The sequence below is a fragment of the Oncorhynchus keta genome, chromosome 15 (genome assembly GCF_023373465.1).
Source record: "Oncorhynchus keta strain PuntledgeMale-10-30-2019 chromosome 15, Oket_V2, whole genome shotgun sequence".
Classification (NCBI taxonomy): domain Eukaryota; kingdom Metazoa; phylum Chordata; class Actinopteri; order Salmoniformes; family Salmonidae; genus Oncorhynchus; species Oncorhynchus keta.
Window position 1 is genome coordinate 6745759 of NC_068435.1, and position 22025 is coordinate 6767783.

General features: G+C 45.3%; 1 protein-coding gene across 1 annotated transcript in view; it reads right to left on the minus strand.

The window, feature by feature from the left end:
- LOC118377354 (collagen alpha-1(XI) chain-like) overlaps positions 1-22025 on the minus strand; it is a 233450-nt gene that overhangs the window by 203920 nt on the left and 7505 nt on the right. The window contains 1 exon segment of the mRNA XM_052463126.1: positions 3237-3401. Within this exon segment, the coding sequence (XP_052319086.1) occupies positions 3237-3401 (165 nt within the window).

The window sequence follows — 22025 nt, forward strand, 5'->3', positions numbered from 1 at the left end:
ATCTATAGACAGTGTTTTGTACCGCTACAGCTATTGACCTAGTGGTTTTCCACATCTATAGACAGTGTTTTGTACCGCTACAGCTATTGACCTAGTGGTTGTATTCCTTTTGTTGTTCAATCAATCCAATTTCAAATCAAATTTATTTATAAAGGCCTTCTAACATTAGCTGATATATCAAAGTGTGGACAGAAACCGGCCTAAAACCCCAAAACAGCAAGCAATGCCGGTGTAGAAGCACGGTGGCTCGGGAAAACTCCCCTAGAAAGGCCAGAACCTAGGAGGAAACCTGGAGATGCAGGTGTAGAAGCACGGTGGCTAGGAAAAACTCCCCTAGAAAGGCCAGAACCTAGGAGGAAACCTGGAGATGCAGGTGTAGAAGCACGGTGGCTCGGAAAAACTCCCCTAGAAAGGCCAGAACCTAGGAAGAAACCTAGAGACTGTGGATTATCTGGTTTAAACAGTAAGCAGTTTAGGCCAGGAGTTTAGGACAGGAATTTAGGACAGTAGTTTAGGACAGTAGCTGAGGACAGTAGCTTAGGACAGTAGCTTAGGACAGTAGTTTAGGACAGAAGTTTAGGACAGTAGTTTAGGACAGTAGCTGAGGACAGTAGTTTAGGACAGTAGTTTAGGACAGTAGTTTAGGACAGTAGCTGAGGACAGTAGTTTAGGACAGTAGTTTAGGACAGCAGTTTAGGACAGCAGTTTAGGACAGTATATTAGGACAGTAGAATAGGACAGTAGTTTAGGACAGCAGTTTAGGACAGTAGATTAGGACAGTAGTTTAGGACAGTAGATTAGGACTGTAGTTTAGGACAGTAGATTAGGACTGTAGTTTAGGACAGTAGTTTAGGACAGCAGTTTAGGACTGTAGTTTAGGACAGTAGATTAGGACTGTAGTTTAGGACAGTAGATTAGGACTGTAGTTTAGGACAGTACTTTAGGACAGTAGCTGAGGACAGTAGTTTAGGACAGTAGTTTAGGACAGTAGTTTAGGACAGCAGTTTAGGACAGTAGATTAGGACAGTAGTTTAGGACAGTAGTTTAGGACAGCAGATTAGGACTGTAGTTTAGGACAGTAGATTAGGACTGTAGTTTAGGACAGTAGATTAGGACAGTAGTTTAGGACAGTAGTTTAGGACAGCAGTTTAGGACTGTAGTTTAGGACAGTAGATTAGGACTGTAGTTTAGGACAGCAGATTAGGACTGTAGTTTAGGACAGTAGATTAGGACTGTAGTTTAGGACAGCAGATTAGGACTGTAGTTTAGGACAGTAGATTAGGACTGTAGTTTAGGACAGCAGATTAGGACTGTAGTTTAGGACAGTAGTTTAGGACAGTAGATTAGGACTGTAGTTTAGGACAGTAGATTAGGACTGTAGTTTAGGACAGTAGATTAGGACTGTAGTTTAGGACAGTAGATTAGGACTGTAGTTTAGGACAGTAGTTTAGGACAGTAGTTTTGGACTGTAGTTTAGGACAGTAGTTTTGGACTGTAGTTTAGGACAGTAGATTAGGACAGTAGTTTAGGACAGTAGTTTAGGACATTAGCTTAGGACAGTAGCTTGAGGACAGTAGCTTAGGACAGTAGTTTAGGACAGTAGTTTAGGACAGAAGTTTAGGACAGTAGTTTAGGACAGTACCTTAGGACAGTAGTTTAGGACAGTAGTTTAGGACAGTAGTTTAGGACAGTAGTTTAGGACAGTAGATTAGGACAGTAGTTTAGGACAGTAGATTAGGACTGTAGTTTAGGACAGTAGATTAGGACTGTAGTTTAGGACAGTAGATTAGGACTGTAGTTTAGGACAGTAGCCTAGGACAGTAGATTAGGACAGTAGTTTAGGACAGTAGTTTTGGACTGTAGTTTAGGACAGTAGATTAGGACAGTAGTTCAGGACAGTAGTTTAGGACATTAGTTTAGGACAGTAGCTTGAGGACAGTAGCTTAGGACAGTAGCTTAGGACAGTAGTTTAGGACAGAAGTTTAGGACAGTACCTTAGGACAGTAGTTTAGGACAGTAGATTAGGACAGTAGTTTAGGACAGTAGTTTTGGACTGTAGTTTAGGACAGTAGTTTAGGACAGTAGTTTAGGACAGCAGTTTAGGACAGTAGATTAGGACAGTAGTTTAGGACAGTAGATTAGGACAGAAGTTTAGGACAGCAGTTTAGGACAGTAGATTAGGACAGTAGTTTAGGACAGCAGTTTAGGACAGCAGTTTAGGACAGTATATTAGGACAGTAGTTTAGGACAGTAGTTTAGGACTGTAGTTTAGGACAGTAGTTTAGGACAGCAGTTTAGGACAGTAGTTTAGGACAGCAGTTTAGGACAGCAGTTTAGGACAGTATATTAGGACAGTAGTTTAGGACAGTAGTTTAGGACTGTAGTTTAGGACAGTAGTTTAGGACAGCAGTTTAGGACAGTAGTTTAGGACAGCAGATTAGGACTGTAGTTTAGGACAGCAGTTTAGGACAGCAGATTAGGACTGTAGTTTAGGACAGTAGTTTAGGACAGCAGATTAGGACTGTAGTTTAGGACAGCAGTTTAGGACAGCAGATTAGGACTGTAGTTTAGGACAGTAGCATCTATGGAGACCCCTTGGAAGTGTCCAAAATGGCACCCTATTCCCAATTAGGTGCACTACATAGTGTCCAAAATGGCACCCTATTCCCAATGAGGTGCACTACATAGTGTCCAAAATGGCACCCTATTCCCAATTAGGTGCACTACATAGTGTCCAAAATGGCACCCTATTCCCAATTAGGTGCACTACATAGGGAATAGGCATACGGTGTCATCTGGAATTCAAACACTATCGAAGACGTGTCTGTCTTTCCAAAATGGCCTTGAATTGGGATGTGTTTGTCAATGGTGCGCCGCCCTAAGGAACCAGGCTCTAAGGGAACCCAGAGAGAAAACCTGCTCCAGAGCGCTCAGGACCTCAGACTGTCAATCAAGATTCCCATAGGATGGTGTGATACAGACTGGAGTCGAACCAGGAACTGTAGTGACGCCTCTAAGCATTCAGATGCAGAGCCTTTAGACCGCTGTGCCACTTGGGAGCGTGTGGAAAATCAATTTACGTGAGGTTTGATGTGTGTGTGTGTGTGTGTGTGTGTGTGTGTGTGTGTGTGTGTGTGTGTGTGTGTGTGTGTGTGTGTGTGTGTGTGTGTGTGTGTGTGTGTGTGTGTGTGTGTGTGTGTGCGCGCGTGCGTGCGTCTCCAGATCGGTTAAGTCACCTGGGAAGAGTTGCTTGCTGGGAGCGCTGATCTGGGCCTGCTTCCCCACACGGAAGGCTATGTCAGGTTTAGATCCTCTCCTGTGAGCGCAGTAGCCCGTGACTTTACGGACGCCATCCGGAGAGCTGTGGAAGTCCAGAGCCTTGAGTACATCCACTGGGTCAGCTGTGAAGAGAGGAGAGGGACAAGTGTTTTGTCATTTATAAATAAAGAGTTTGTTCATATGGGAGCAGTATAGCAAATGTACTCTATTGTCGATTTTTTTTTACATATTTGTTTTATACCTCAGGGGTGAGGATTTAGTATCCTCTTTATAGCTTTGACCTCAAGAGGTTAAGTACAACAAAAAAGGAGTTTCATAAAAGCACAAACCCATAAAAGCAAATATTACTCTCTTTAATCTAGCATGAAAGCTATTAAATGAATATATATAGCTTTCACCTCACAGTTTAAGTATATTACTGTTGTAATTACCAATGGTATTAACTATCAACTACGTTTTAAGTAGTGGTAGAACTGAAGCCTGAAAAGGACAGGAAATTCACATGAGCACCACAATGTCTACTCCCACACACCCATGTGCTCGACCAAGGTTTTCCAGCACACAGCTTTTGATAGGTCCATCTGTTTGTAGCAGTAGCTCGGTTGCTTTGCCATAGAACAACACTCAACAAAAAGGATGGAGGTTTGACGTTTTCCAAGAAGATGGACATGTTTTACTGCACGTGAAGAGAAAATCTACCCATACGGACACCAGTGTTTTTAATGCAGAAACCTGGGCGGTGGGCCTGTAAAGATGATTAGGGGCCATCTAATCGGTTTAATAGCCTATATGGGGTCCACTCTACAAAACCACAGTTACAGACCCACAGGAAGGGAGGTTAAGAGAGGGGGAGAGACAGAGAGAGAGAGAGAGCAGGGGAAAGAGAGACAGAGAGAGAAAGAGTGAGAGGAGAGAGAGAGGAGAGAGAGAGAGAGAGAGAGAGAGAGAGAGAGAGAGAGAGAGAGAGAGAGAGAGAGAGAGACTACAGAGGGAGGGAGGGAGGGAGGGAGGGAGGGAGGGAGGGAGGGAGGGAAAGAGAGCAGGAGGAAAGAGAGGAAGTGGGGGAGATGGGAAGTAGGGAGGGAGGGGAGAGGGGGGAGACAGGGAGAGACCATGGGGGAGTGAGAAAGGGAAAGAGGGAAGTAGGGAGGGAGAGAGAGAGAGAGAGAGAGAGAGAGAGAGAGAGAGAGAGACAGAGAGAGAGAGAGAGAGAGAGAGAGAGAGAGAGAGAGACAGGAGAGAGAGAGAGAGACAGAGAGAGAGAGAGAGAGAGAGACAGAGACAGAGACAGAGACAGAGACAGAGACAGAGACAGAGACAGAGAGAGAGAGAGAGAGAGAGAGAGAGAGAGAGAGAGAGAGAGAGAGTTGGAGAGAGAGAGAGTTGGAGAGAGAGAGAGAGAGAGAGAGAGAGAGAGAGAGAGAGTTGGAGAGAGAGAGAGAGAGAGAGAGAGAGAGAGAGAGAGAGAGAGAGAGAGAAAGAGAAAGAGAGAGAGTTGGAGAGAGAGAGAGAGAGAGAGAGAGAGAGAGAGAGAGAGAGAGAGAGAGAGAGACAGAGAGAGAGAGAGAGACAGAGAGAGAGACAGAGAGAGAGACAGAGAGAGAGAGAGAGAGAGAGAGAGAGAGAGAGAGAGAGAGAGAGAGAGAGAGAGAGAGAGAGAGAGAGAGAGAGAGAGAGAGAGAGAGAGAGAGAGAGAGAGAGAGAGAGAGAGAGAGAGAGAGAGAGAGAGAGAGGGATAAAACGCCTTTGGGTCTGCAACAGTAGGGTTGAGGTTTTACAGGCAATTTAACACCACTGAGAACCTTTCCCATTAAATGGAAAAGGAACTGAAGGAGTGTCTTTTGTTGTTTCATACACTGTTACAACTGTTACACATATTATGGTCTGTGTCTCTCTCTCTCTCTCTCTCATTCTCTCTCTCTCTCCTGTTCCTCTCACTATCGCTCTCCTTTTTCTATCTCTCTCTCAACTGACTAGCTGTATCAGCAAAGACGAGAGGAATTCTCTAACTATTTAATTGACTTAGTTCCCCTCCCTCCCTCCCCCGAGGGTCACAGTGATATACAGTATGGTTATGGGGAATTTCAAGCAGGCTAATAGCAGGACTAGGTTTTAAAGGAGCCGTACGCACAGGGGGTCTCTTCACTACTCACTAATACATTGAAAACGTCCCACATGGAACCAACCCATAGGCCTCTGCTGGGAATAGGCTGCCATAGGCCTCTGGCTCAAAAGTAGTGCACTATATAGGGAATAGGGTGCCATAGGCCTCTGCTCAAAAGTAGTGCACTATATAGGGAATAGGATGCCATAGGCCTCTGGTCTAAAGTAGTGCACTATATAGGGAATAGGATGCCATAGGCCTCTGGCTCAAAAGTAGTGCACTATATAGGGAATAGGGTGCCATAGGCCTCTGCTCAAAAGTAGTGCACTATATAGGGAATAGGATGCCATAGGCCTCTGGCTCAAAAGTAGTGCACTATATAGGGAATAGGGTGCCATAGGCCTCTGCTCAAAAGTAGTGCACTATATAGGGAATAGGATGCCATAGGCCTCTGGTCTAAAGTAGTGCACTATATAGGGAATAGGATGCCATAGGCCTCTGCTCAAAAGTAGTGCACTATATAGGGAATAGGATGCCATAGGCCTCTGCTCAAAAGTAGTGCACTATGTAGGGAATAGGATGCCATAGGCCTCTGCTCAAAAGTAGTGCACTATATAGGGAATATGATGCAATTTGGGACGCAGGCATTGACAACGTTCCAGTAATCAGATGATTTGTGTGAATCCTTTTCTAAAGGGAGACCGTATATAGACGTTACTGTTACTGAAGGATCAGCTCACTAAGGATCATGGTCCAAACACAGTGGTGAAGAGGGCCTGAGAGGGCCTGAGAGGGCCTGAGAGGGCCCAGGGCCTGAGAGGGCCTGAGAGGGCCTGAGAGGGCTCAGGGCCTGAGAGGGCCTGAGAGGGCCTGAGAGGGCGCAGGGCCTGAGAGGGCCTGAGAGGGCTCAGGGCCTGAGAGGGCCTAAGAGGGCCTGAGAGGGCGCAGGGCCTGAGAGGGCCTGAGAGGGCCTGAGAGGGCCTAAGAGGGCCTGAGAGGGCGCAGGGCCTGAGAGGGCCTGAGAGGGCCTGAGAGGGCGCAGGGCCTGAGAGGGCCTGAGAGGGCTCAGGGCCTGAGAGGGCCTGAGAGGGCTCAGGGCCTGAGAGGGCCTCTTCCCCTGCAGGAGACCGAGAACATGTCAACCACATCGCCTATCGCTATTCGCCCTCCTATTAACCAGAATGACAGTGACACACGGAACTATGAATCAACTATCGACATCACAAGGGAACTATGAATCAACTATCGACCTAACAAGGGAACTATGAATCAACTATCGACATCACAAGGGAACTATGAATCAACTATCGACATCACAAGGGAACTATGAATCAACTATCGACATCACAAGGGAACTATGAATCAACTATCGACATCACAAGGGAACTATGAATCAACTATCGACATCACAAGGGAACTATGAATCAACTATCGACATCACAAGGGAACTATGAATCAACTATCGACATCACAAGGGAACTATGAATCAACTATCGACATCACAAGGGAACTATGAATCAACTATCGACATCACAAGGGAACTATGAATCAACATCACAAGGGAACGACATCACAAGGGAACTATGAATCAACTATCGACATCACAAGGGAACTATGAATCAACTATCGACATCACAAGGGAACTATGAATCAACTATCGACATCACAAGGGAACTATGAATCAACTATCGACATCACAAGGGAACTATGAATCAACTATCGACATCACAAGGGAACTATGAATCAACTATCGACATCACAAGGGAACTATGAATCAACTATCGACATAACAAGGAACTATGAATCAAACGACATCACAAGGGAACTATGAATCAACTATCGACATCACAAGGGAACTATGAATCAACTATCGACATCACAAGGGAACTATGAATCAACTATCGACATCACAAGGGAACTATGAATCAACTATCGACATCACAAGGGAACTATGAATCAACTATCGACATCACAAGGGAACTATGAATCAACTATCGACATCACAAGGGAACTATGAATCAACTATCGACATCACAAGGGAACTATGAATCAACTATCGACATAACAAGGGAACTATGAATCAACTATCGACATCACAAGGGAACTATGAATCAACTATCGACATCACAAGGGAACTATGAATCAACTATCGACATCACAAGGGAACTATGAATCAACTATCGACATCACAAGGGAACTATGAATCAACTATCGACATCACAAGGGAACTATGAATCAACTATGACATAACAGGAACTATGAATGTATATCGACTTTATTTAACTATGGCAACTATCAAAACAGGCGGTGTCAGAGGAAACTACCCCCCAAAAAAAGGGAAATATGAATCAACTATTGACATCACCAAGGGAACTATGAATCAACTATCGACATGGGAATTTTATTTTATCAACAGGACCCTGAACACATAACAACTGCTCAATAGTTATTTAAATAGAACTTGACTATGATCAACTATCGACATCACAAGGGAACTATGAATCAACTATCGACATCACAAGGGAACTATGAATCTTCACTGCTGCTACTGTTACCTACTGTTTACATGTTTCCTAGTTATATCAACTATCGACATCACAAGGGAACTATGAATCAACTAGTAACTAGTACCCCCTTTCACACAAAATGCAGAATAAACAAAAAATCACATCTATAAATGAATAGAAAATCACAAGGGAACTATGAATCAACTATCGACATCACAAGGGAACTATGAATCAGCCTATTCCATCACAAGGGAACTATGAATCAACTATGGCAGCCTATCCCTACAAGAACTACTTTAATCAGAGCCCTATCGGCATCACAAGTGGAACTATGAATCAACTATCGACATCACAAGGGGAATCAACTATCGCCATCCCTACAAGTGCACTTTGTTTGGAATGCAGCCCAACTATCGACATAAGACAAACTAAACCCAGAATAAATATATTTTTTAAAGGGAACTATGAATCAACTATCGACATCACAAGGGAACTATGAATCAACTATCGACATCACTGGGGCCAAGCTCCCTGCCATCCAGGACCTCTATGCCAATTGTATTTCGTCTTTATTTAACTAGGCAAGTCAAAACCAGGCGGTGTCAGAGGAAGATCACCCCTAAAAAAAAAAATTGTCAAAGTTTCCAACCACCTAAGTCACAGACTGTTCTCTCTGCTACCTCACGACGATGCACCAATTTTTGTTTTACCAACAGGACCCTGAACAGCTTCTACTCCCAAGCTATTAGACTGCTCAATAGTTATTTAAATAGTTATTTAAATAGTTATCTGGACGACCTGCATTGACCCTTGGTGCACTAACGTTGTTTTGACTCTGCACTGCTGCTACTGTTACCTACTGTTTACCATGTTTCCTAGTTATATGTGTAGTACAAATCTACCTCAATTACCTCGTACCCCTGCACATCCAACTCAGTAACTAGTACCCCCTTTCACACAAAATGCAGAGATTAAGACAAAAAAAACCATCTATAAATGAATAGAAAATAAAGAAGGTGATCTAACAGCACTTTCATCACGTTTCACATCTTGGCTTCGTTCCCAAATGGCAGCCTATTCCCTATATAGTGACCTACTTTAGACCAGAGCCCTATGGCAGCCTATTCCCTATATAGTGACCTACTTTAGACCAGAGCCCTATGGCAGCCTATTCCCTATATAGTGCACTACTTTAGACCAGAGCCCTATGGCAGCCTATTCCCTATATAGTGCACTTTGTTTGGAATGCAGCCCTTGTCTCTGAACCCCTCATCTTATAAGACAAACTAAACCCAGAATAAATATATTTTTTTAAATGATCATCCAGCCATCCCCAACAACATGGGGTAATCTTGTCTGGACAGAAAAAAAACAGAATGTCACCCTAAAACAAACCCTTTACAGGGGCGGACTGGCCATAGGGCATTTCCGGGCAAATGCCAGATGGGCTGGTCCATTTTTAACCCAGTGGGTCAGTCTAAATTAGGGCTTTGGTGTAAAAGTATTATTCTATGGATGGAGAATAATAATTTCTGGTCTCAGTCCATCCCTTACATCATCCCTATGTCACCCCTATGTCATCCTTATGTCACCCCTCTGTCCTTCTGTTACCGGGTCAACGGACAGGAAGCAGCGCCTTCCAAAGTATAATAAATAACAATAATAAAGTAACACGATCTGACAAGAATGGAGTCTTCCCGAAGTAATATTATAATATAATAATAATATATGCCATTTAGCGACCCTGAACAGCTTTTACCCCCAAATAAGTCACCCTGAACAGCTTCATACCTCACGCCATAAGGTGACCCTGAACAGCTTCTACCCACGCCATAAGGCGTTGACCCTGAACAGCTTCTACCCCCTGAGCTATAAGAAGGACCACAAGTCTCTCTAGTCTAGTCGCATAAAGGCTTCATAGAAAGACAACTAGAAGGAGGAATTTAAGATGCAATCTCACTGCATTGATGATAAAGATCAGCAGGGTTCTCAGACAGTTGGATTCATTGAAAGAATAGAAACCTAACGGGTTTAGTCCCAAATATCACTCAAAGAAGAATCTAGAGGAAACGGAAGGGTACTCCCCCACATCGACAGGGCTGTAGGGGGGGGTGAACAGCTTCTACCCCCAAGTTCCTCAGTGTCAACATCACTAAGGATCTATCGTAGACAAAACACGACAACGCCTCTTTCCCATCAGGAGGAAGAAAAAGATTTGGCATGGGGCCCTCGGATCCTCTAGAAGTTCTACAGCTACACCATCGAGAGCATCTTGACTGGCTGCATCACCACGGCATCTGACCCTGAGGCGCTTCTACCCCCACGCCATAAGACCGGACCCTGAACAGCTTGACCCCCACGTAAGACCGCGACCCTGAACAGCTTCTACATCACTAAGACCGTGACCCGAACATCTCCCTGCCATAAGACCAGGACCTGAACAGCTTCTACCCCCACCAGGCGGTGTCAGAGAACGCACGCCATAAACATTGTCAACAGCTTCTACCCCACGCCATAAGACAGACCCTGAACAGCTTCTGCCACCCATGCACAAGGCCTAAGACCCCCGATAAGACGACCCTGAACAGCTTCTAACCCCTCGCCATAAGACCGCGACCCTGAACAGCTTCTACCCCCACGCCATAAGACCGCGACCCTGAACAGCTTCTACCCCCACGCCATAAGACCGCGACCCTGAACAGCTTCTACCCCCACGCCATAAGACCGCGACCCTGAACAGCTTCTACCCCCACGCCATAAGACCGCGACCCTGAACAGCTTCTACCCCCACGCCATAAGACCGCGACCCTGAACAGCTTCTACCCCCACGCCATAAGACCGCGACCCTGAACAGCTTCTACGCCCCCACGCCATAAGACCGTGACCCTGAACAGCTTCTACCCCCACGCCCCCACGCCATAAGACCCCGACCCTGAACAGCTTCTAGCTTCCCCCACGCCATAAGACCGCGACCCTGAACAGCTTCTACCCCCACGCCATAAGACCGCGACCCTGAACAGCTTCTACCCCCACGCCATAAGACCGCGACCCTGAACAGCTTCTACCCCCACGCCATAAGACCGTGACCCTGAACAGCTTCTACCCCCACGCCATAAGACCGCGACCCTGAACAGCTTCTACCTCCACGCCATAAGACCGCGACCCTGAACAGCTTCTACCCCCACGCCATAAGACCGCGACCCTGAACAGCTTCTACCTCCACGCCATAAGACCGTGACCCTGAACAGCTTCTACCCCCACGCCATAAGACCGCGACCCTGAACAGCTTCTACCTCCACGCCATAAGACCGTGACCCTGAACAGCTTCTACCCCCACGCCATAAGACCGCGACCCTGAACAGCTTCTACCTCCATAAGACTGTTAAATAGGTAGTTAATTAACCAAATAACTACCTGCATTGACCTTTTTTTTTGCACAAACTTTTTTTTGACTCATCACATACATTGCTGCTACTGTTTAAAATCTGTCACTTTACCCCTACCTGTATGTACATATCTACCTCAATTACCTCATACCCCTGCACATTGACTCAGCACTGGTACCTGTTAGTCTACACCTGTTGTTTATGACAAATAACATTTTATTTTATTTGAATGTATTATTATTTTTACTTTTTATTAAATATTATTATTTATTTATTTTATTCTTATTGCAATATTCTCACCATATGATGATAAAAACTGTGCTAATCTCAGAGTGTTTGGATCTGTTAACAGTGGAAGTAGTATAGGTCTTTGTAGATCTAAAGATAGACCTAAGGAATTTAATATGCAATCTTCTGACGGAGGAAATCTTTCTCAAAGAAGGAATTTAATAAGTGACCTGACTGAAGGGGTGATAGAAGCTAATGGGGTTCTCAGTGTGTTGAATCCCCACTGACCAAGTTAAACAGGAAGACATCTCTCTCTCTACCTCTCTCTCTCTCTCTCTCTCTCTCTCTCTCTCTCTCTCTCTCTCTCTCTCTCTCTCTCTCTCTCTCTCTCTCTCTCTCTCTCTCTCTCTCTCTCTCTCTCTCTCTCTTTCTCTCTCCCTGGCGCCCTCCCTCGCTCTCTCTCTCTCTCTCTGTTTATCTCTCTCTCTCCCTCTGTGCTCCTGGGAAAGTATTTCACAGGGCTTAATAATGAAGCCTTTCTTATAAAGCCATGATATATCTCTGAGTCACTTATAAGACATCATAAAGTACAATGAAACCAGTGGAGTCTTGGCCAAAATACACAGACGAAGGATTAACAGACTTTATGGATGGAATAAAGCATAGAAAAAGAAGAACTATTGTAGAAAGTCATTCTATTTCTAAATCGTTCTATTTCTAAATCATTCTATTTCTAAATCATTCTATTTCTAAATCATTCTATTTCTAAATCATTCTATTTCTAAATCATTCTATTTCTAAATCGTTCTATTTCTAAATCGTTCTATTTCTAAATCGTTCTATTTCTAAATCATTCTATTTCTAAATCGTTCTATTTCTAAATCGTTCTATTTCTAAATCGTTCTATTTCTAGGGTCAAAAAATATATTCTCAAGATTCAGAATAATGTAATTTGTCAAGTTGAAATAACAGAGATGTAAACTTTGTATAAACTGGATATTTAACTTTCGTCAAGGACCTCTCTCTCTACATTTTTTGGAAAGTGGGTTGTCCGATTAGAAAGAGACTGTTAACTTTGGACAGAAGCCGAGGTATCATTACTCTGCAGACATTTCCCCTACTCTTAAATCCATTTCAACCACACCTACTCATAAAGAGAGATTTAAATAATCTGATTTTATCACCTTAAAGAATATCACTGTTTACATTTTTCATGATATTATATTTTCATAATCTCCCGAGTAACATCTGGCTGGTTGAGGACAGGAAGTGCTGATCTGGAAGTTTCTTGTTCCTGCTTGGAGGCCAGGTGGAGGTCCTGGGGGCGTGGCTAGTCAACATGCTGAACACATTAGGAGGCCTGACACCACTCCCTATACCCCCACCTCTCTTTCTCTCTCCATCTGCGTCTCTTTCTCTCTGTCCCTCTGTCTCTCCCTCTCTTTCTCTCTGTCCCTCTCCGTCTCTCCCTCTCCCTGTCTTTCTCTCTCCCTCTCCCTCTCTTTCTCTCTGTCTCTCTCCCTCTCTGTGCATCTCTACATATGTCTCTCTCTTTCTCTCCCTCTCTTTCTCTCCCTACATCTTTTTCTCTGTCTCTCTGTCTCTCTCTCTCCTCTCTCTCCTCTCTCTCCTCTCTCTCCCCTCTCTCCCCTCTCTCTCTCTCTCTCTCTCTCTCTCTTCTCTCTCCCCTCTCTCTCTCTCCCCTCTCTCTCTCTCTCTCTCCCCTCTCTCTCTCGCTCTCTCCACATCTTTTTCTCTGTCTCTGTCTCTCTCTCTCTCTCTCTCTCACACTCACCATAACACTCTTCCCTTCCTTACTATAAGACATAATGAACTAATAACGTTCTCTCAGCTCACACATTACCTGAAATAATAACGTCCTCTCTGCTACCACATTAACAGAAACCACTCTTCTGGTTGTTTGATCTAACTCGTCTTTGTCTTTGGGAAATGGCTATTTTGTCATGTAAAAGAAGAGCCAAGGTCTAAAGAAAGGGTCCCAAGACAAAATTATGGACAGTCAGGGCTAACAAACCTAAGGCAATGGTAAATCTCAGCGCTGGCAGTAGTGTTGTAGGTTCATGGGTGTGTCAGAAATACTGTCATTTTTCTATTTTCACACCCAGAATTATGGGTGTAGAATCTAGTGGTGGCACGAGAGTGCTGGGCTTTTGACCAATTAACAAGTTGTGGGTGTGTCGACGCCTGGCCCCTCACTGGCCAATCAGAACGTGCTCCATGCCTGCAGTCTTTTATGTATTGCGTCATCATCAACTCCAATTCTATTGTTAGTCCATTAATGGTCTAGTTCCTTAAAATAGGTAGCTCCTAAATATGTTGAACATGTTCACAGTCCACACGGTTCTAATGGCGTTATTGCATATGGTTTCAACATGGAAATATGTTGTTATGGGCATTTCAAACACAGTCAATAAACAACATTCAATTCACTAGGCTATTGATAAGGCCTAAATAAAAATAAGTGTATAATTCGCATCAAATTCTAGGAAAAACTCAAACAAAAATGTGTTTTATTAGTCTCTCTCTGAATACAGTTAGAGGCACCATAATTGCTCCCTGTGGGCGGACAATACAGACAAGGGCAACTCAGACTATGGAGGGTTTTTACTCACATCCAAACTGTTCACAGGAGGTAGCGAGGTAGAGATCAGACAGAGAAAAGGAGAATGTCCATCCACTGTCATAACGCTCGTAAATCTACTGTTTTATTTAATGAACCTTTATTTAAATAGGCAAGCCAGTTATGAACACATTCTTATTTACAAAAACGTCCTACCCTGGCAAAACCCTCCCCTAAACCAGACGACCCTGGGCCTATTGTTCGCCTCCCTATGGGATTTCCGATTAAGGCCGGTTGTGATACAGCCCGGGATCGAACCATGGTCTGTAGTGATGCAGTATTTTATTTGTATTCAAGCCATGTACATTCTCACGATGAACCTATTCGAAGTAAACATTTGTAATAAGTTTGGGTTTAATCGAAGTAAATCCCCCCCCCCCCAAAAAAAAAACGATCAATATGTTTTTTTTTTAAACCAACACCAATATTACTAAAAAAAAGGATTGGCTCAAAAGCATGACATCATAAATCCCTTCTCTCGTTCAATGTTACTGCCCAAGTCTTTCTGCAGAACACCCGCTAGTCTATACAAAAATACTCGACTCTTGTCAATTGTATTGTTGCCTATGTACGAGGGCAAACACACACAGAACATATTTTCGAAACACTCCTCAAGTAGACCATTTAAAATCCCTTCACTCAAGAGGCTACTTTTGGCTAATGGCCAGGATAGAAAAGACACACCCATACAATGCTGCTAAACCAGACTTGATTAAATGGGACTGGAGGATATGCTTGTTTTTTAAAAATCTAATTAAATTAAATTGGGGGGGCAGAAAAGAGGCACATCTCTCCTTCCATGTGAGTCATAGCTGGATAGTCTTCTCAAAATCAAAACTGTCATCAAGGAAATGGGTTACAGGAAATGGGTTACAGGAAATGGGTTACAGGAAATACCTGATTTTCCTGGGTCTGAAAACATTCCATCAGCGCTGCATGAAGTGGACACTTTTGCACTTGTTTTGAAAGGAAACGCGAGACTCTACGTTTTTATAATTTAAAACATTTCTCCAGTTTCTTCTTCTTCCCATCTAGAAGTCATATTCCTGTTTATTTCCAGCGTAGTGAGAGACACTTTATCACATTTGGTGCCAAAAATGTTTTTTCTACTTCAACGGCACTCGTTTAGATACACATGAAAACATTAAATGTTAGAACATCGTGCAGCTAGAATATATATATATTAAAAAATTAACATAAAAATGGGTTCGTCTTTCCTTTAAAAGGACACGCATCAAATATTTCCAGCCCTCCCGCCTCAGCCCAAGCGAACTGATGTTAGACAGGTACATTGCCGTACCCGGCGTTAGGGGTTGGAAGATGCCAAGTGCGCCAGTTTACACATGATGAAATGGAAAACTAACGTGTGTTTTTAACACCAGCCCGGAAACAGAGCCCTGGGTCTCACTTTATGTCTCATTCCTTTCTTACTGCTTTTGTGTCGGAGTTGAATTGGTTTCTTTGGAATGACTGAACAGGTCCTTTCTCTCTGAGGACCACAAGTCCTGCAGTCCTCACTGCACTCGAACTCACACAGAACTAAATACAAGTCACGTTATGAGATAACTTCACCTGAAAGGTTGTTTATTTTTATTTTTTGACATTTTTAAAATCTCTCTCCCCTCTAGAAGATACCAAATAAAAAAAAGCCCCAAAATATGAGATAACTTCACTGAAAGGTTTTTTATTTTATTTTTTTATAAAAAAAAAAATTAAAAAAAATCTTTCTCCCCTCTAGAAGATGCCCCATAAAAAAAACCAAACTCTCCTGCTCCGTCTGTATATTGTCCCGAGTACTGAGCTACTGGTTGTGAAGAAGAAGAGGAAAAAAAAAAGAGAATCATGCTGAACCAAAGGCCTCTTTGTGAGCTGGAGAATGCTGCATTACTGCATACCTCCCAGACTCATATATTCCAGATGTGTTGAATTGGCCAGGAATTGCCCCCCCCCCCCACCTCTTCTCCCCTTTTCCCTCTATCCCTCCCTCCACCAACCCCCTTTCCTTCCAAACCACCTCCTCACAGAAGCGCTAAAAGAAAAACTCACAAAAAACAGGCAATATCCCAAAACCCTTTAGCAGCACTACATAAGTATCTTTAAAAAATACATTAAAAACATTGCATCCTTCAGAGGTGGTTTTAGAATGACGTGTGAGCGACGTGTGACTAGTTTGAGAAATATTTCCTTCCGTACCACAATGCCAATTATAAACCATATTCTATATAATGACAAAGGGACAGAAACTCCTACTGAAGGACAGGGGATTTGACTACAGTTAAATGTTACCAGTCCCAGTCACTCGTAGGCACATTGTCTATCGAAACTCGATATCTTAGAAGTAAACTAACAATCATCTTCAAATATGAACGACAGTCCTCTGCTGCCTGTCTACTGTCAGGGCCCGGTGATATACATGACAGTCCTCTGCTGCCTGTCTACTATCAGGGCCCTGTGATATACATGACAGTCCTCTGCTGCCTGTCTACTGTCAGGGCCCGGTGATATACATGACAGTCCTCTGCTGCCTGTCTACTGTCAGGGCCTGTGATATACATGACAGTCCTCTGCTGCCTGTCTACTGTCAGGGCCCGGTGATATACATGACAGTCCTCTGCTGCCTGTCTACTGTCAGGGCCCGGTGATATACATGACAGTCCTCTGCTGCCTGTCTACTGTCAGGGCCCGGTGATATACATGACAGTCCTCTGCTGCCTGTCTACTGTCAGGGCCCGGTGATATACATGACAGTCCTCTGCTGCCTGTCTACTGTCAGGGCCCGGTGATATACATGACAGTCCTCTGCTGCCTGTCTACTGTCAGGGCCCGGTGATATACATGACAGTCCTCTGCTGCCTGTCTACTGTCAGGGCCGGTGATATACATGACAGTCCTCTGCTGCCTGTCTACTGTCAGGGCCTGTGATATACATGACAGTCCTCTGCTGTCTGTCTACTGTCAGGGGCCGGTGATATACATGACAGTCCTCTGCTGCCTGTCTACTGTCAGGGCCTGTGATATACATGACAGTCCTCTGCTGCCTGTCTACTGTCAGGGCCTGGTGATATACATGACAGTCCTCTGCTGCCTGTCTACTGTCAGGGCCTGTGATATATATGACAGTCCTCTGCTGCCTGTCTACTGTCAGGGCCTGTGATATACATGCCAGTCCTCTGCTGCCTGTCTACTGTCAGGGCCCTGTGATATACATGACAGTCCTCTGCTGCCTGTCTACTGTCAGGGCCTGGTGATATACATGACAGTCCTCTGCTGCCTGTCTACTGTCAGGGCCTGTGATATACATGACAGTCCTCTGCTGCCTGTCTACTGTCAGGGCCTGGTGATATACATGACAGTCCTCTGCTGTCTGTCTACTGTCAGGGCCTGTGATATACATGACAGTCCTCTGCTGCCTGTCTACTGTCAGGGCCTGTGATATACATGACAGTCCTCTGCTGCCTGTCTACTGTCAGGGCCCGGTGATATACATGACAGTCCTCTGCTGCCTGTCTACTGTCAGGGCCTGTGATATACATGACAGTCCTCTGCTGCCTGTCTACTGTCAGGGCCCTGTGATATACATGACAGTCCTCTGCTGCCTGTCTGCTGTCAGGGCCCGGTGATATACATGACAGTCCTCTGCTGCCTGTCTACTGTCAGGGCCCGGTGATATACATGACAGTCCTCTGCTGCCTGTCTACTGTCAGGGCCCGGTGATATACATGACAGTCCTCTGCTGTCTGTCTACTGTCAGGGCCCGGTGATATACATGACAGTCCTCTGCTGCCTGTCTACTGTCAGGGCCCGGTGATATACATGACAGTCCTCTGCTGCCTGTCTACTGTCAGGGCCTGTGATATACATGACAGTCCTCTGCTGCCTGTCTACTGTCAGGGCCCTGTGATATACATGACAGTCCTCTGCTGCCTGTCTGCTGTCAGGGCCCGGTGATATACATGACAGTCCTCTGCTGCCTGTCTGCTGTCAGGGCCCGGTGATATACATGACAGTCCTCTGCTGCCTGTCTACTGTCAGGGCCTGTGATATACATGACAGTCCTCTGCTGCCTGTCTGCTGTCAGGGCCGGTGATATACATGACAGTCCTCTGCTGCCTGTCTACTGTCAGGGCCTGTGATATACATGACAGTCCTCTGCTGCCTGTCTGCTGTCAGGGCCTGGTGATATACATGACAGTCCTCTGCTGCCTGTCTGCTGTCAGGGCCCGGTGATATACATGACAGTCCTCTGCTGCCTGTCTACTGTCAGGGCCCGGTGATATACATGACAGTCCTCTGCTGCCTGTCTACTGTCAGGGCCTGTGATATACATGACAGTCCTCTGCTGCCTGTCTGCTGTCAGGGCCTGGTGATATACATGACAGTCCTCTGCTGCCTGTCTGCTGTCAGGGCCCGGTGATATACATGACAGTCCTCTGCTGCCTGTCTACTGTCAGGGCCCGGTGATATACATGACAGTCCTCTGCTGCCTGTCTACTGTCAGGGCCCTGTGATATATATATGACAGTCCTCTGCTGCCTGTCTACTGTCAGGGCCTGTGATATACATGACAGTCCTCTGCTGTCTGTCTACTGTCAGGGCCTGTGATATACATGACAGTCCTCTGCTGTCTGTCTACTGTCAGGGCCTGTGGTATACATGACAGTCCTCTGCTGCCTGTCTACTGTCAGGGCCTGTGATATACATGACAGTCCTCTGCTGCCTGTCTACTGTCAGGGCCTGTGATATACATGACAGTCCTCTGCTGCCTGTCTACTGTCAGGGCCCTGTCATATACTTTCTGTCTGTTTCCCAAATGACAGCTTACTCCCTATATCATAGGGCCCTACAGTCCGTGGTCAAAAGTTGTGCACTACTGTGCGGTAGGGGTTAGGGTGCCATTTGGGAAGCAGGCCAACTGTCTGTCATGTTAACAGGCCTGAGACACTGATGAGGGAGAGCTGAGGAGCACATTTCTCCCCCAGGCTGAACGAACGAAGGAACCGAACGGAGCATTGTGCAGACACACGTGACCACATCTGGTAGAGACATTTGAGACAAGCAGTTTTTTTAAAACAGCAGCACTACAGTTCTCAAACTATAACCCAGAACAGAACAGAACAGAACAAACAAAACATTCACTCTGTCTTTTGGGTTGGTTATTTTCACACGTTCAGTGTTAAAATGCTATTTGGATAAAACCATAAAGGAAAAGTATCCCCTTTAGGTTGAAACTAAACGAATGAAGCACATCCTGGAAGCATCTATAATCCAGACTCTTTCCACTATGTTTTCCTACCCAAAGGAGTGACACTCAAATTTTGCTTGCCTTTCATGATTCACTTTTTAATTCCTGCCTTTTGCCTTATTAAGGCTCTGTGGCTTTTGGGGGCTCTTTTGGGTTGGTGTACCTAACATCATGAGATGTAGGCTATAATCTTTCTCTGTGCTGTTGCTTGTCACCATCTTATACAGAGTTGGCAGCATAAGTGACAATTACAGATCCCTGGAAAGCCTGTAAATGTTTGCTAGTCACATTATGCAATTCTGGTCTGTTTAAACATCACACACACAGAGGAGAAGGAGGAGGAAGAGGAGGAGGAGGAGGAGGAGGAGGAGGAGGAGGAGGAGGGTAGGAGGAGGAGGAGGAGTAGGAAGAGGAGGAGGAAGAGGAGGAGGAGAGGAGGAGGGAGGAGGAGGAGGAGGAGGAGGAGGAGGAGGAGGTGGAGGAGGAGGAGGTAGGAGGAAGAGGAGGAAGAGGGAAGGAGGAGGAAGAGGAGGAGGAGGAGGAGGAGGAGGAGGAAGAGGAGGGAGGAGGAGGAGGAGGAGGAGGAGGAGGAGGAGGAGGAGGAGGAGGAGGAGGAGGAGGAGGAGGATAGATGAGCCATGCCCGTGTGGGTGTGAGGTATTCCATTATAGATGGGTATCTAGTTTAACAGGCTATATCTGGAATAATGTCCCCTAATAATCTAATTGTTAGTTATCTACAATGTATTAAGAGGGAGTATAAGGGTGAGAAGTGGAGGGTGAAGGGTGGGAAGAGAAAGGTGGTGGAGGTTTGGGGGGAGGGTTTGGTTGCACAGGACATTCCAACCACAGGAACTGTCCAGACAGACGGCATATCATCCCGGGTAGAGGAAGTTGTGGTCACCAATTCAGAGATATCAGCTGACATCACAGACAGACACACCCCATGTCACCCAAGACGGAACCTTACATGGACAGGAACCTCTTTAGAATTACAGCTAGACTGTAGAATGTAAGATACTGGTTCTGTAGTCAACCTAGGCTACTGTAATACGTGCCGGCATTAAAATCAACAAAGGAAAACACATCGTAAGGCACATGGCACCCTTTGGTGCCCCTAGGAATACGTTCCACTCCTCATCGTAATAATGTAGGCCTGGTTCGGCTATTGATACCAACTTGCTGCCTTAGCTCATAATATCAAAGTCAACTTAACAGAATCATGACATATATAACAGCAGGGGCTAACCAATATTCATTTCATAATATCTACAATCAAGGGAAATAAGCCATTATCCTGACCCAGACATACTGTAGGCTAGTTTAAAAGGGGGGTAGACACAGATTATCCTGACCCAGACATACTGTAGGCTAGTTTAAAGGGGGGTAGACACAGATTATCCTGACCCAGACATACTGTAGGCTAGTTTAAAGGGGGGTAGACACAGATTATCCTGACCCAGACATACTGTAGGCTAGTTTAAAGGGGGGGGTAGACACAGATTATCCTGACCCAGACATACTGTAGGCTAGTTTAAAGGGGGGAGGGGGGTAGACACAGATTATCCTGACCCAGACATACTGTAGGCTAGTTTAAAGGGGGGTAGACACAGATTATCCTGACCCAGACATACTGTAGGCTAGTTTAAAGGGGAGAGGGGGGTAGACACAGATTATCCTGACCCAGACATACTGTAGGCTAGTTTACAGGGGGGGTTGACACAGATTATCCTGACCCAGACATACTGTAGGCTAGTTTAAAGGGGGGTAGACACAGATGAGAGAACTCTTTCCACCAACGGCCCTTATTGGGCTTAGTGGTAACCAGGGTAGAGTGGAGTTATTGGTCTTAGTGGTGACCGGGGTAGAGTGGAGTTATTGGGCTTAGTGGTGACCAGGGTAGAGTGGAGTTATTGGGCTTAGTGGTAACCAGGGTAGAGTGGAGTTATTGGGCTTAGTGGTGACCAGGGTAGAGTGGAGACTTATTGGGCTTAGTGGTAACCAGGGTAGAGTGGAGTTATTGGGCTTAGTGGTAACCAGGGTAGAGTGGAGTTATTGGGCTTAGTGGTGACCAGGGTAGAGTGGAGTTATTGGGCTTAGTGGTAACCAGGGTAGAATGGAGTTATTGGGCTTAGTGGTGACCAGGGTAGAGTGGAGTTATTGGGCTTAGTGGTGACCAGGGTAGAGTGGAGTTATTGGGCTTAGTGGTGACCAGGGTAGAGTGGAGTTATTGGGCTTAGTGGTAACCAGGGTAGAGTGGAGAGTTATTGGGCTTAGTGGTGACCAGGGTAGAGTGGAGTTATTGGGCTTAGTGGTAACCAGGGTAGAGTGGAGTTATTTGGCTTAGTGGTAACCAGGGTAGAGTGGAGAGTTATTGGGCTTAGTGGTGACCAGGGTAGAGTGGAGTTATTGGGCTTAGTGGTAACCAGGGTAGAGTGGAGTTATTGGGCTTAGTGGTAACTAGGGTAGAGTGGAGTTATTGGGCTTGGTGGTAACCAGGGTAGAGTGGAGAGTTATTGGGCTTAGTGGTGACCAGGGTAGAGTGGAGTTATTGGGCTTAGTGGTAACCAGGGTAGAGTGGAGTTATTGGGCTTAGTGGTAACCAGGGTAGAGTGGAGTTATTGGGCTTAGTGGTAACC